General features: G+C 39.0%; 1 protein-coding gene across 3 annotated transcripts in view; it reads right to left on the bottom strand.

The window, feature by feature from the left end:
* Positions 1-3481: 3481 nt before the first annotated feature.
* The window catches only part of rundc3b (RUN domain containing 3b), a 258113-nt gene continuing 248307 nt past the window's right edge, over positions 3482-13287 (bottom strand). For all 3 annotated transcript variants that reach the window (XM_028817131.2, XM_028817132.2, XM_051936028.1), the window contains 2 exons: positions 9046-9167; positions 3482-5553 (listed from right to left, as the gene is read on the bottom strand). In XM_028817131.2, the coding sequence (XP_028672964.1) occupies positions 5408-5553; positions 9046-9167 (268 nt within the window). In that variant the 3' untranslated portion in view covers positions 3482-5407. The remainder of the gene's footprint in view (positions 5554-9045; positions 9168-13287) is intronic.

The following is a 13287-nucleotide window of genomic DNA, read 5'->3' as shown; positions in this document are numbered from 1 at the left end:
GAGTTAGCTGATGCCTCTCCAAGTTCATAAATATAGTAGAACTTCCCCCAGGGGCCTCAAGCCCAGTTTACACTTGATGAGTCCACACAGGGCGTGAGGGCCCTGCAATGAAAATGACATCAGATCTGGAGACCCACATGCGCTGCTGCTGCTGTGTATCCCAAAGGGTGAACTTCAAGGAGAGGCTGGTTACGCGGATTCCAGAATGATGAAGGAAGGGCTGAATACGATGCAACAGGTCTTCAAAATGCAAAGAAGACATGCAAAAAGATGTGAAATGCATCATGTAGGTCTCTCACACACGAGGACATTACACTTGCCATTCCTTCACCACTTTTGGTCAATAGGCCTGACACTTCACCGTCTCCTTTTCTGCTTCTTAAAAGTCAATAATTGCAGGCACAACTCTGATTCCATCAGGAGAGTCTCACATCCTCTGCTGTGACATTCTTAGCTATGTGACATTGACCAAACAATATCACTTATTGACTAGAAGAATACTGAACTGAACAAGTATAAATGTGTCTTGGTCAATCACTGAGCGTGTTTTGTGGTGCAGTCTGAGTTTACACGCTAGGTTTTAATTCAGCCTTGATACGTTTCAGTGTCTTGTCTTATTCTTCGTCATTTAAGTGCGAGTTGCTTAATGCTCAGCAGATGTCACTGCTCCTCATCTTTTTCCTCCCATTATTGTAGTTATCACTTTATTTGATTAGTTTGCAGTAAACAAACTCTAGTAGCATTTATCAAGTGTGTTAAAAAAAGTTTCAAACAGAGCCACCAAAAGGTGTCAACCAGTATGACTCGTACAAAAAATTAGACAGTCCGATTTTCCTCATTTTGATAGTTTTAGTGGAATTCAAAGCAAACAGTACACACAAAAATAAAGGACAGAGATGGATAATACACTCACAACATCTGTGATGTTTTGTTCAAGGCTTAAGTGTCTTGCTTACATTTCTTAAAGTTTCTAAGTCATCACATACACTAAGACGCAGGTTTAACATAAGTCCTCAATGGACAGAAAATTATGCCTTTAAAACCTTTGTGTCTGACAGTTCATGTCCTTATTTAGCTGTCTGTCTAACGACCGGAGATCATTCTGTTGTCAGACTGGAGAATCATCAGAACATTAACCACGTTCCATGAACATGTTAGCCTTGTGGGGTAAAACAGAATCTTCCGTTATGAATGTAACTAAGTGAAACCGACATTCTATGCAAAATAAGCAAAAAACGTCTGTGAAGTTACCATTAACGTAAGTTTACATTAGGCTCTTACACACATGACCACAGGTCCCTTTGTTGTAATTTATGCACATTTAATAAAGTTCGATGATCAATAAATACAATAAATTCAAAAATAAAATGTTGTTTTTAGATGGTAAAGAGCCTTTAGAGGGGGAGCTGTGTGACACAACAAAAGGCTAGTTGTTAACACACATAACAACTTACATTTGATTATGAATTCTGAACATATTGGACGATCTTCTTGATTGCTGGCATGCATGTCTCCATATTTGTCGTTTTTGCCATTTGTATTCCACACTGGTCACTCAGTAGACATCGTTGCTCTTCTTCCTCCTATGATGGTGCTCTACATCACATAATTGGCTTCTGTGATTTGCTTGATGTTCTGAAAGTGTCGCTGCTCTTCTTTTTCTTTCTGTCATAACACTTGGTTTTGTGATCACTTTACCATAATAAACACACAACCACAGGTTACTTTGCCGAAGTGGCCATTACATAACATTTTAGTATTGTTTCTGTTCCAAAGAAGGCAGGCAACTCTTCACCCAATGACTGCAGACCAGTGGCACTTACATCTCATATCATGAGGGACTGGTCCTGGACAATATGGGTCCACTTGCGGACCCACTGCAGTTTGCCCATCGGACAAGGATTGGAGTGGAGGATGCAATTATCTCTCTACTCCACAAGACTTATACTCACCTGGACAAAGCTGGCAGCACTGGGAGGATTATGTTTTTTGATTTCTCCAGTGTCTTCAGTACCATCAAGCCATCCCTGTTAAGGGGTAAACTCAGAGATACAGTATGCAGGTGGATGAGCCTACGGTGCCCTGGATAATCAACTATCTGTCAGGCAAACTGCAGTTTGTGAGACTCAAGGACTGTGTTTCTGATATGGATGAGCAACACTGGAGCACCAAAAGGAACAGTCCTGTCTCCTTTTCTCTTTACACCTCACACTATAAATATAACACCAGGTCATGTTACTTGCAGAAATTCTCAGATGACTCTTTCATTTACGGGATGTACTGATAAAAGGGACGAGACAGAGGAGAGGAGTCAGGTGGAGAAATTGGCTTGGAGAATTGTCTGCAGCTTAACATCAGCAAAACCAAAGAACTGCTTACTGACTTTCACCGCACCAAAGAGCTTCTGTGTCCATTCACTATTCAGGGAGTGGATGTAGATGTACTCCACTCCTATAAGTACTTGGGGGTCCCACATTAATGACAGGTTGGACTGGTGTCAGAACATAGAGGAACTGCAGTGTATAAGAAAGGACAGAGCCACCTCTTTTTCTTTAGGAGACTGTGTTCTTTTAATGTGGGAAGTGACATCCTCCACATCTTCTACAGCTCTATAATGGTGAGTGTGATTTTCTACACTGTGGTGTGCTGGGCTGGTAACATCAATTCAAGAGAGGCCCACCAAATTAACAAGCTAATTAACTGGGCAATCTCAGTTAAAGGACACATTGTGAACCCTCAATAGTCATAGCAAAGGAGAGAATTAAATCTGAGTGCCATTATGAACAATGCTGCACAACCTCTCTCTGACACACTAATGCTGAGTACTTTCAGCTAATGAATTTTATACAGCAAAGTGTGTCAGGAAACACTACTGGGGCTCATTTATACCAATGGCAATAAGCCTGCATTAGGCCTCGCTGGGACTGGGACTGCCAAGTCACAAGTTTCTTTCCCTTTGAAAATTCCTACTTTATAGTCATTCTGGTGTGTGTTCAGACCAAAGTGTGTGTGTATATTTATTTATTTGAATATCTTCTGTGAAAAAACAAATTTCCCCCGGTGACAAATTATCTATCTATCTATCTATCTATCTATCTATCTATCTATCTATCTATCTATCTATCTATCTATCTATCTATCTATCTATCTATCTATCTATCTATCTAGGTCATAACTTGATCTTCTCGATTGTCAACATGCACTTCTCCATCTTTGTCTTCTTGCACTAGATGCTCCATTTTAAACTGCAAACACAGGCACTGTATGTTTTAAAATGAATGCTTCACTTTAGGACACCATCCCATAGCAAATTAATGTACACCAAAAAATAACTTCACTTGGGGCAAAACTGAAACTTCTCGCTGAAGTCGAACTCACCAAGTTCAATGGAACAACCTCAGCGATCCCCAATGCCAGATTTAAAGGGAACTTTATAATTCATCAGCTTATGATTCCATACAAAGAAAACTAAACATTTCAGTGCTTTTTTCTTCTTTCTTTATTTTATTTGAGTTACAATTTTAATTGTATGTTTTCCTCTGCAGGCTCACAGTAGCATGATTCAGATGTGACACAATACAAACAGATAGGAGAAGGTTTCTTTAACGGACCAAGAGACCAACTCAATATAGTTCAACCAAGTCTTGGTTCACATTTACTATAAATGAACTAATAATACAGAATGTAAAGCAAATAATGACATCTTTTGAGAATGGCATATGATAAAAACAAGAAACAAACCTTTACAGGATATTTTGACTTGGACAACGGTGCTGAGGGACGGTATGGTGGCACAGTGGTTAGTGATGCTGCCTGACAGCTACAGGAGCCTGAGCTCAAATGCCGACCCAGCCACTGTCAGTGGAAAGCTTTCATGTTCTCCAAGTGTCTGTGTGTGTTCTTCTAGCGATTCTCAATGTTTCCTCACACATTCCAAAGATGGTGAAGTTATTGGGCAACTATGGATTGTCCCCACTGTTGATCAGTGTGGATTGGCGTCTCCTCCAGGGTTAGTTTCTGCCTTACATTCAATATCCCTGGAGTAGGCCTCAGCCCCCCATGGTCCTATATTTGGATTGCCCCATTTTATACAATGAATGGATCTTCCATTCCATATAACACCTGCCATATACTATTTGGGGCAGTGAGTAAGCCAGCACTTTTCTTCATAGCAACATACCTCTTCACTTTAATTATTATTATTATTATCAATTACTGAAAATGGCTAACTTTGATTTTATAAAATAATTTTATGTTAAAACACAAAAGCCAGAATAGATATAATGTACAAATTATTGACAACACTGGACAATAAAAGAAAATTAATTAGAAAATAATTGGATCTTTATCAATCATCTTCCCAAAAATGTACGATCTAACGCAATAGTGCCATTTACTTTAAAATGGTGCCCGTAACTCTACTACTTGCTTTGACTGTGTGCCACGGATTGATTCATACATTTTAAAATCTTATTAAAAATGTTGCTATATGATGCTAGTTAAAACAACAACAACAAAAAAAAATGTCTTCAGCTTCCGTAAAAAATAAACTTGGGAGCAAAAGCAAACTGTTTCCACTCTCATACGTTCCAAGATGTCATCTCTCTGAGTACATTCAAGACAGCTCACTCAATGCATGATGGGTCAAGAACACGGCCGATGGGATTAAAACGCGTGTTGAACTGATGAAAACATAAAAAGGGTTTTTAAGGTGTGAATGTCTCATGTAGAATGAATTAGTTTAGACTTTCCGCATTCAAAGATGACTGACTGTTGTAAGTTATCTGGCTGATAAGAGCAAAGACAAATGCTTCTAAAATAAACAAAGGTGAATGGAAATACTTGTGGCAAAGTGTGATATCATTTTAATTGACTTTAACCAATGACAGACTTACACATATCTGACATTTGTCATGTCTTATCAGTTAACTGACTTGTATTTATGATCAAGGATAGATTTTTCTTTGAAGCCAAAGTGAAAATACATTATACTGTATATTGCAAATCAACAGTTGCATTCAATGGCAGCAGAGCAACTGGTGGCTTGTGAGTACAATTTGACTGAAGGTACAAAAATAGCATTTAATTTATTGCATTCATGATAAAACTATACCAAACGAGAAGTAGCCACACACGGATTCCCTCAATGATGCATAAGAAGACACAGAGAAAACCCCTCATGTGGACGCTGCCTTTTATTCCCAACACCAGTACGCTGTACAAAGTTCATAAGCTTTCTTCATAATATTTCAAATGTCTCATTAAGTCCAGTGCTCACCAGGTGTAATATCGCAAGTGACGCCTCTAGGAAGCCTTGTAACATTATTTCTCATATATTTTGGCAAATGGCTTGGCGGAATGTAGGAGTAGCGTGTACATTCATCTTCTTCCCGATGTGCTGAAGTTATCATGAAGGCGTGAGGCCGGGGCTCGTCATCTCTGTAGTGGGACTTGCTAGACATTCGCTTGACTTAAGACTGGCTAGCGACTTGTAGCTAGCCACCGATGTCAAAGAGCCACACAAACCCAATAAAGAAGGAGTGTCTTCCTTGCCTAGAAAAATATAATGTGAAATATAAGTACATATGCGGTGCAGATCAACAGATTTTCACAGAGTCATTGTTTTCTCCTGGGAGCGAAATATTGTATTTTCTATCCATTGCTGCTTTTTCCTTCATATGTGGTAGGCTGTAAAATAAAAGTTGAACCCAGATGTCATGCTGGTTCTTGGCATCACATCCAGGCAGTCTGTAAAAGACACGTGGCAGACCCATGACTCTAAAGAGACACACTTTGACTGGCAACAGATGCAAACCGAAATGAATCAAGAGAACCGAGTCCTCCAAGAGATCCAAAGTGCCAGATGAACACAAAGCCTGCAACTGTTTGAGGAGTCATACGCTTGTCGGGAACAGCAAGGAACTATCAGGTGACTAATTTACACTTCTCTTCCAAGCAGGAGCAATCCTGATTCTGAAATTAAGAGAATATTTAGTGCATTGGGACGGCTGAATACTCATTTTTTGGTGGTCTTGTAGGAAGCCTCAGTTAACAGGATGGAAATTTTGGAAATGAATCCAAGCCTGTAAAGCACACCGCTGCCTGCCATGAATATACTTGTGAATTTGTTCATTTGTTTTAATTACCAAAGCTGTTTCAAACCAGCACTTTCTTTAAAATGCATCCTTGTTTTCTTTGTGAAGAATCTTATGAGGGTCTTTTCTATAAATATGTTTATATTTAAAATAAACCTTAAATGATGGCATTGTAAACTCAAAATCGAGGAATGCAGTGTATTGTGTATCTGTGTATTGCTCTACCGCTGTTAGCCAAATAAAAGGTGGCTGTATGTTTGGCATTTGCTGCTACGTACACACTTTGTATGATTTTTATAAGAACAGCAATGTGATTCTCTCTTTTTATCAGTGTAAAACCTCTCAAAATCACCCATGGATCCATGTTTCTAATCATATCAAATTTTGATATACGTGATGCAGGTACAAATGTATTTATGAAATATTCTTCTTAAGTTTCCTTTACACTGATTTTAGGACTTCTTTCACTGTCACTTAATTTCTGATACACTAATACTCTTTTCCTTTTCTGTCTTTACTGAGTTACCATTGCTTTTTTCCACTACTGTTTATTTTCAGTAATACAAGGGTCTTTGCCCCCCTGCTTGCTTCACTCGCCACAATACACTCAATGTCAATGGGGAACAGCTGAGTTAACGACACAGGCGGGTAACAGACAATCAACTCGCTCATTAATATTGTTCTGTTTATTTATCATTTATGTATTGTGCTGTGTTCTCTTGTCTTCTTTAGAACCCCTAAGAGGCAGGGCGACCCTGATGTCACCACAGAGATGAAACAGCTGATCAGATTGCCAAAAATGTACAAAATACGAACAAATACAGTTAGCAGTAGGTCCAAGTAAATCTGAAATAAGAAATATTGTTAAGCAAATGATGAAGGAAAGGTGGCAAAAACAATGGGAGGAAGAAAGGAAGGGACGATGGTATTACAGAGTTCAGAGGAAAGTGGGAGAAATGAGATGTACAACGAGGAATAGAAACGATCAACAATTGATAACAAGACTTAGATTTGGACACACTGATCTAAACAGTTCACTTTAAAGGATAGGGAAACAACTTATTGACTTACCATATATACTCACGTTTAAGTTCTCCCGCAGATAAGTTGGAACTTGATTTTACTGCACAATTTCTGGTATTTTATAATGTCGGTCGTATAAGTCGAATGTGGAAAACTCACGCTATTGGTCCAAGGGATTATGATATGCTAACGCTCACCTGAGAGAGTAACCACAGGGCACACTGCCTTTTTTTTCTTTGTATTGTACTTACGTGACCACACAGTAATACATGAAGTATTCCAAAGCAACTTTTGCCCTCATTTGTGTATTCTTGTATCTCATACCCTCATACACATTTATCATAAGAGCATCCCTTACCTACGATGGAGCATTAGATCAGAAGAAAATATGAAGCTGGTTTTAAATTAAACCTCATTGAATTAGCGAAAGAAATTGGTAACTGCGCTGCTGTAACAAAATTCACTGCGTATGAGAAACTGATGAGAGATTGGAGGAGGCAAGAAGATGTAAAAAATAAATAAAAATTAAGTGTCACATTTTTGGGCGTATAAGTTGGGGTCTGATTTTATGCTCAATTTATACGTGAGTATATATGGTATGTAGATATTGTGGAAAGGCAGAAACAACAGAACATGTGATATTACAATGTCAGAGGTATGACAAGGATAGGAAGACTTAAGTAGAAAAACTCAGGGAACTGAAAGTGAATCTTATTTTGGAAGATATTTTGCAGAAGCAAACGGGATACATTCTATTGGTGTATATTACAATTTCTGATGGCCACCAAGTGTGGGGAGTGAGAGGATATAGTAACGAGAACATTCTTATCCATACTCCATACTAGCTGGTGACAGTAATGTACCAAACTCTCGTTTGCCAACTTTCAGTAAAACAAGAAGAAGAAAAAGAAGATCCTTCTGTGCTTCATTGTCATTTGGAGTGTATTTCATTTACTGTGAGTATTGATTTTGTGGCTTCCTGAATTACTTATTTTGGATTTTATTCTTGTTTTATGGATTTGGAGTACATTTTAGGCAAATGCTTTACTCTTTTTTTTGGTCATTTTTGTTCTTCTGTTGTTTATATAAATATTTATATTTTAGAAAGATTCTTTGTGGACTTGATTCTCATGTCAATGTTTTTTTATGGTTTTTGATGGGCATTTTGATAGATTTTGAGACATTTAAAAGTTACCCTGCCTTTGACGAAGCTTTTTTCTGGACAGGCTAAGGAGAGCCTTGGCCTGTTATATAAGTGTTTTTCACAGCTTCTCACCATTTTTCCATTTTGTGTGATGATCCATTAAGAAAGAACATTTGAACTGTTGCTTTTAATCCTTGGAACTTTGAACCTATGCTGGATGGGATTGGCTCCAGCAGACCCCTGTGACCCTGTGTTACGATATAGCAGGTTGGACAATGACTGACTGACTGACCTTAATGGTGACAATTGTGAGTGAGTCCTGTCTGACAAAACGCACTCTACTTTCTGTAACACTTGCTTGTTAAACAGATCTGTGCGATTGGACTGTTGAGATCTTACTACATTTTGGTGTCATTTTACTCCTAACTTAAACTGCATATTAAATTGATCTCAGGTTGTGACTCAGTATGTGTGCCACATACAGCATTTGTATACCACCTGATATTACTGATGTCTTTTGGCGACCCCACTTTGACTAAGTTGTGATTCCAAGTTTGAGGACCACCGATCTAATATGTGTATTTCAGTTTTCTTTTTGATGAATTTCTTTTCTACATATTTGCTGGGATAACAATGATTATGACTATATTTTAGCATCTATCTCAAATGACATACAGTAGTATTATCCAGAGTGAAATAATATTATAAACACCTTCTCCAAAAAGGATCCACTTGAACTTGCTCATTATTGTGACCAATAGTCATCTCTCAGTGCATACATACCTTCACTTCGTGAGCTTGAACCTTCAAGTTTTCCATCTATGTCTTGTAAGTGAGTTGGGTCAAGTGAGGTCTGAGATAAACTAATTTCTGCTGACAGCTGCTCCAGGCTGTGGAAGCTCTTCCTGTGAAATGGAGGAGAAGAGTGAATACAAAAAAAAAAAAAAGAGTCAGAATGGAGTTTGGACAACAGAAACATCAATATACCACTTAGCCAAAAAACAATAACCCCTTCTGCCCGTTATGAATGAAACCCCACCTTGGAGAGAAAGATTTAAATCTGGATACAAAACAGACTTGGAAAGGGTCAGAACACCAGGTTGTGGGGAAGTGTCTTTGTCTGACTTTGGGCAGTGGTGAATCATTTTTCTACCAGACAGTCCAATCATTACATTTAAAACTTAATAATGGTTTCTACAACTAATGAAACTCTTAGACATGAGATCACAAAGCTGTATGTTGGGCAGATGTCCCACAGTAAACCCCTGATTGCATTTCTGTAATAGAATGTTAATTTCTGGGTTCCAAACAATGTGTTCTGTTTAAAACAGCTATGTATTTTAATCAAAAATGTGAAAAAACAGCACCAAAGTAGTTTGAGATATGGAGTTAGAATTACATAACATGACATTCTGAGTCAGCTTTATTTCATTCAGGGTCAAGAGGGACTGTAGCCTATCCTGGCAGAATTTGTTACAAAGAAGAAACCAACCTTAGACAAGGCACAAGTCCACGGCAGGGTTCCTTTTGTAGGTATCAATGAGGCCAATTTATAGTTACCAGTGAGATAAACTTAATGTGGGAAGATAAGCCCAGTGAAATTCCTATGCAGACAGTGACTGGGTACAGGACACTAGATTCAAAGGCAGCAGGACTAGCCACTGTGCCAGCCAGAATTAAATTTGAAAGTTAAAATATAAATATTATAAATATTAATAAGAGGAGATGACTAGTTGCAAAACTAAATGGACAGAGTTACTGGAGTAACAGAACATGGCCTTTAGTCCAAGGATGCACTTACTCTCTGATCTCTTAAGTTAATGTCAAATTACTCAACTTTTTGTTTTGGGGCATGTCAGATTTGATGTCGCATATCTCAAATTACATGACTGAAAATCACTGGGAAAGTCTACTTTACCGACAGGGTTAAGACTTTTCAGCACTACTGTTCTAGGTCTGTTTTTAGCAAATAATTTACTGGGCACTACAATTTTGTGATAAATCTTGTGGCCAGCAGAGTTACCATCTCTTTAAGAATTTCTCTGCTAATGCATGCCAAGTTTAAGCGAAAGTCTATGTCGTTTGTATTTGCGATCATTTTAGTGAGGATGGAGATATTTCTGTAAACGATGTGAAAATGCTAGTGTGGACAGAGACTGTTTTAATTTAAAAAGGGGATTTTTAAATGAAAATACAGTGCTGTGGGCGTAGGCTTCAAAGTTGTTAGCAGTGCACAATTTTCGCTTGGATCTGACCATTTTTGATATAGATTGATGAAGAACATATTGTATTGAGTGTTGCTTAACACTCATTATCTGCAAATCCATAATATGACATTATTTAAGGACTTCGATTCAAGGGTGTGGTTTTACCCGACCTCTCTCCTAGCAGTGAGTAAGTGGATTATTTTTGAAACTGGGCATCTGAAAATAATTGCCAATGTTTGGATCACCCTGGGTGGGTGAACTGACATTCTCTAGGGTGAGATATTTTCAGACCTTAAATTGCTGGTGTAAGTTTTGGGGTGGGGATCAGATACTGAGATAAAGTACAACTTAAATTTTCTCATTCTCATTTGTGTGTAAGGGCATCATAATGTTTTCAATTACTTGTTGAGTGTTTTAATTTTTGATGCAGCAACCTAATTTCTCAATTTTGTATGATGTAGCAAATTCCACTTTTACTCACCACATCTGAGGCTGCTTTGTAATATAAGTTTCCCACCTATGTTTTTATGCTTATTGCAGCTAGAAAGCATAATTTCTATTGTAGATAATAAGGGATGGTTAGGCAAATCAGTTAGGTTACTTTTAGCAAAGTATTTAACATGCATATAATAAAATAAACGTTTTAATAAATATTTGAGGCACAATTATTTAAAGATGGCAACTGTATTGTGTAAGAGAAAGCCCGGTTATTGCAGGAGTAGCAGGTGGTTGCCTCAAGGAGACATCATTTTCCTTAGTAAAGACCACAGAATTATTCTGGGATTTTTAAAATAACAAACAGTAGGGGTTCTGGATTGCTTACACATCTGACTCTGCTAGAGGGAGTTCTAGTGTGGAGGTGCTGGGAATCTAATAGACTAGACCTGACCCTCGAAATGGCTTAAAAGCCCCATCCAGCCAGTCTGGATTTTAACTTGGAGCTAGGAGGAGAGTTGGACAAAGGTTCTCTGGTGGGAGAAAGAGGTATCAGGAATAGAAGAGAGAAGGCATTGGGAGTAAGAAGAGAGTGCACTGGGGCAGATTTTTGTGGTAGGTAGGTGCATTAGGCATCCTTTTAAAATGAAAAACTTTATAAACCCATTAATAGGAGCCTAGAAGGCTGATAAGCTTATTGTCTTCCACCTATTGTTGTTACTATGATCTTCATTAACCTTCTTCCTTGTGTTTATTAATTTAACTACTTTGTTTTATTCCACTTCTGTTTTCTTGGATTTATTTTAGGTCAGGGAAATTGTATGAAATTACCCCCTACAGTATACAGCTGACAATATGCAGCCCTCTGAAAATCCAAAAGCCAATTGTATTCCATTAAATATCGTAAATTTTCAGAATTATATTGATTATATATCATTATATATGATTGTCTTGAAAGGGTGCAATTATCATCTCTTCCTTAGAGTGCCTCCAGCTTCTTCTACTTCTTCCTCCTCATCGTTTCCCACTTCTATGTGGGGTCGATGTGCTTGATCAAGCTTCTTCATACAACTCAGTCCTGCACCTCATCCCCCATCAGACTGTTTTCCTTCAAATCTTCTTTTATTCTTTCCATCCACTCTTAGAGTGTCTCCAGCACTAGATCATATTCTAAGTGAATGTTGAACAACCAGATTTCTAATTATTTGACAGTAAGAGTGGCAAATGGTCCTGGGAAAAATGCATATGGGAGGAATTATGGCTGCAGTTACACTTTATGACTAACCAAGCCAATATACTGCAACTTCATTTATTTTTGAAATCTGGTAACTTATCTTGTATAGTCTTATTTTCGATTTTTAAAGACTGTAAAGCTATCACTTGTCTCGGTTGTTGTCAGTTTCATTTCTTCAGTGCTGGATGTTAAAATGCTGCCAACATCTTTTCAGGTGGGCTCTAATCATTTTCATTTCACACTCTATTTTATGCTCCACTGAATTCATTTTACAGTCCATTTTATGCTTCATATACTCCATGCAATTGCTAAGGTGCAAAATCTCTTCTCTCAGATCAACTGTCAGGTCTTTCAGTTGCAAATCATATTCTGTACTATGTTTCATATTATTTTCTGGAGGTGCATTAGTTGGTGTTGATGATGTCGGTCACTGTTAAGGTTGTGTGTGGTGTGGTGCCCGGCGGGCGTTCATGCCTGGCCGGGACGCCCAGGAGGACCGGAGGAGGGCTTGTGGACCCTCCGGAACACGAGGGGGCGTCCTCCCTGGTTGCTGTGGGGACCACGGGTACAGAGTTTGGAAGCTCATCCCTGTAGGGGCCCATGGTCACCGCCAGGGGGCGCCCCAAAGCCTTGGGATTGTTGGACCTCAGTACTTCCGCCACACCGGGAAGTACTGGGTGGAAGAGACTTGGAGACACCCGGTGGACTTCCGGTTTCACCGTTGGAGCTTCCGCCACACAGGGGTGTGGCTACGAGCCCCAGGATGCAGCTGGAGCCCTTCCGGGGTGAATAAAAGGGGCTGCCTCCCTCCAGTCAGGGGCAAGAGTCGGGTGGAAGAGGACGAAGCTTGGTGGAGAGGAGTGGAGGCGGACCAGAGACTAATAAGGCATTGTGTTGTGGCCAGGACTTAAAGGGGTGATTGGTGCTTCGGCACTGGGTTTGTGCACTTTCCTTGTAAATATCATGATGAATAAATGTGTGTGTGGTGAAACCATCGTGTCTACCTGTCTGTGTCCAGGCTGTTCCCCACAGTGGTTATGAGACTTTGCTGTCAACTGGTCAGGTACTGTAGGTCAGTGTGAGTTGTTTGTTGTACACTGTGTTCAGGTCTCTTCTTCAATTGTAGTCATGGGCTTACCTAGACCTACA

This window comes from Erpetoichthys calabaricus, chromosome 13 (genome assembly GCF_900747795.2).
Source record: "Erpetoichthys calabaricus chromosome 13, fErpCal1.3, whole genome shotgun sequence".
NCBI classification, from domain to species: domain Eukaryota; kingdom Metazoa; phylum Chordata; class Cladistia; order Polypteriformes; family Polypteridae; genus Erpetoichthys; species Erpetoichthys calabaricus.
This window is presented reverse-complemented; position numbering and strand designations above follow the sequence as displayed.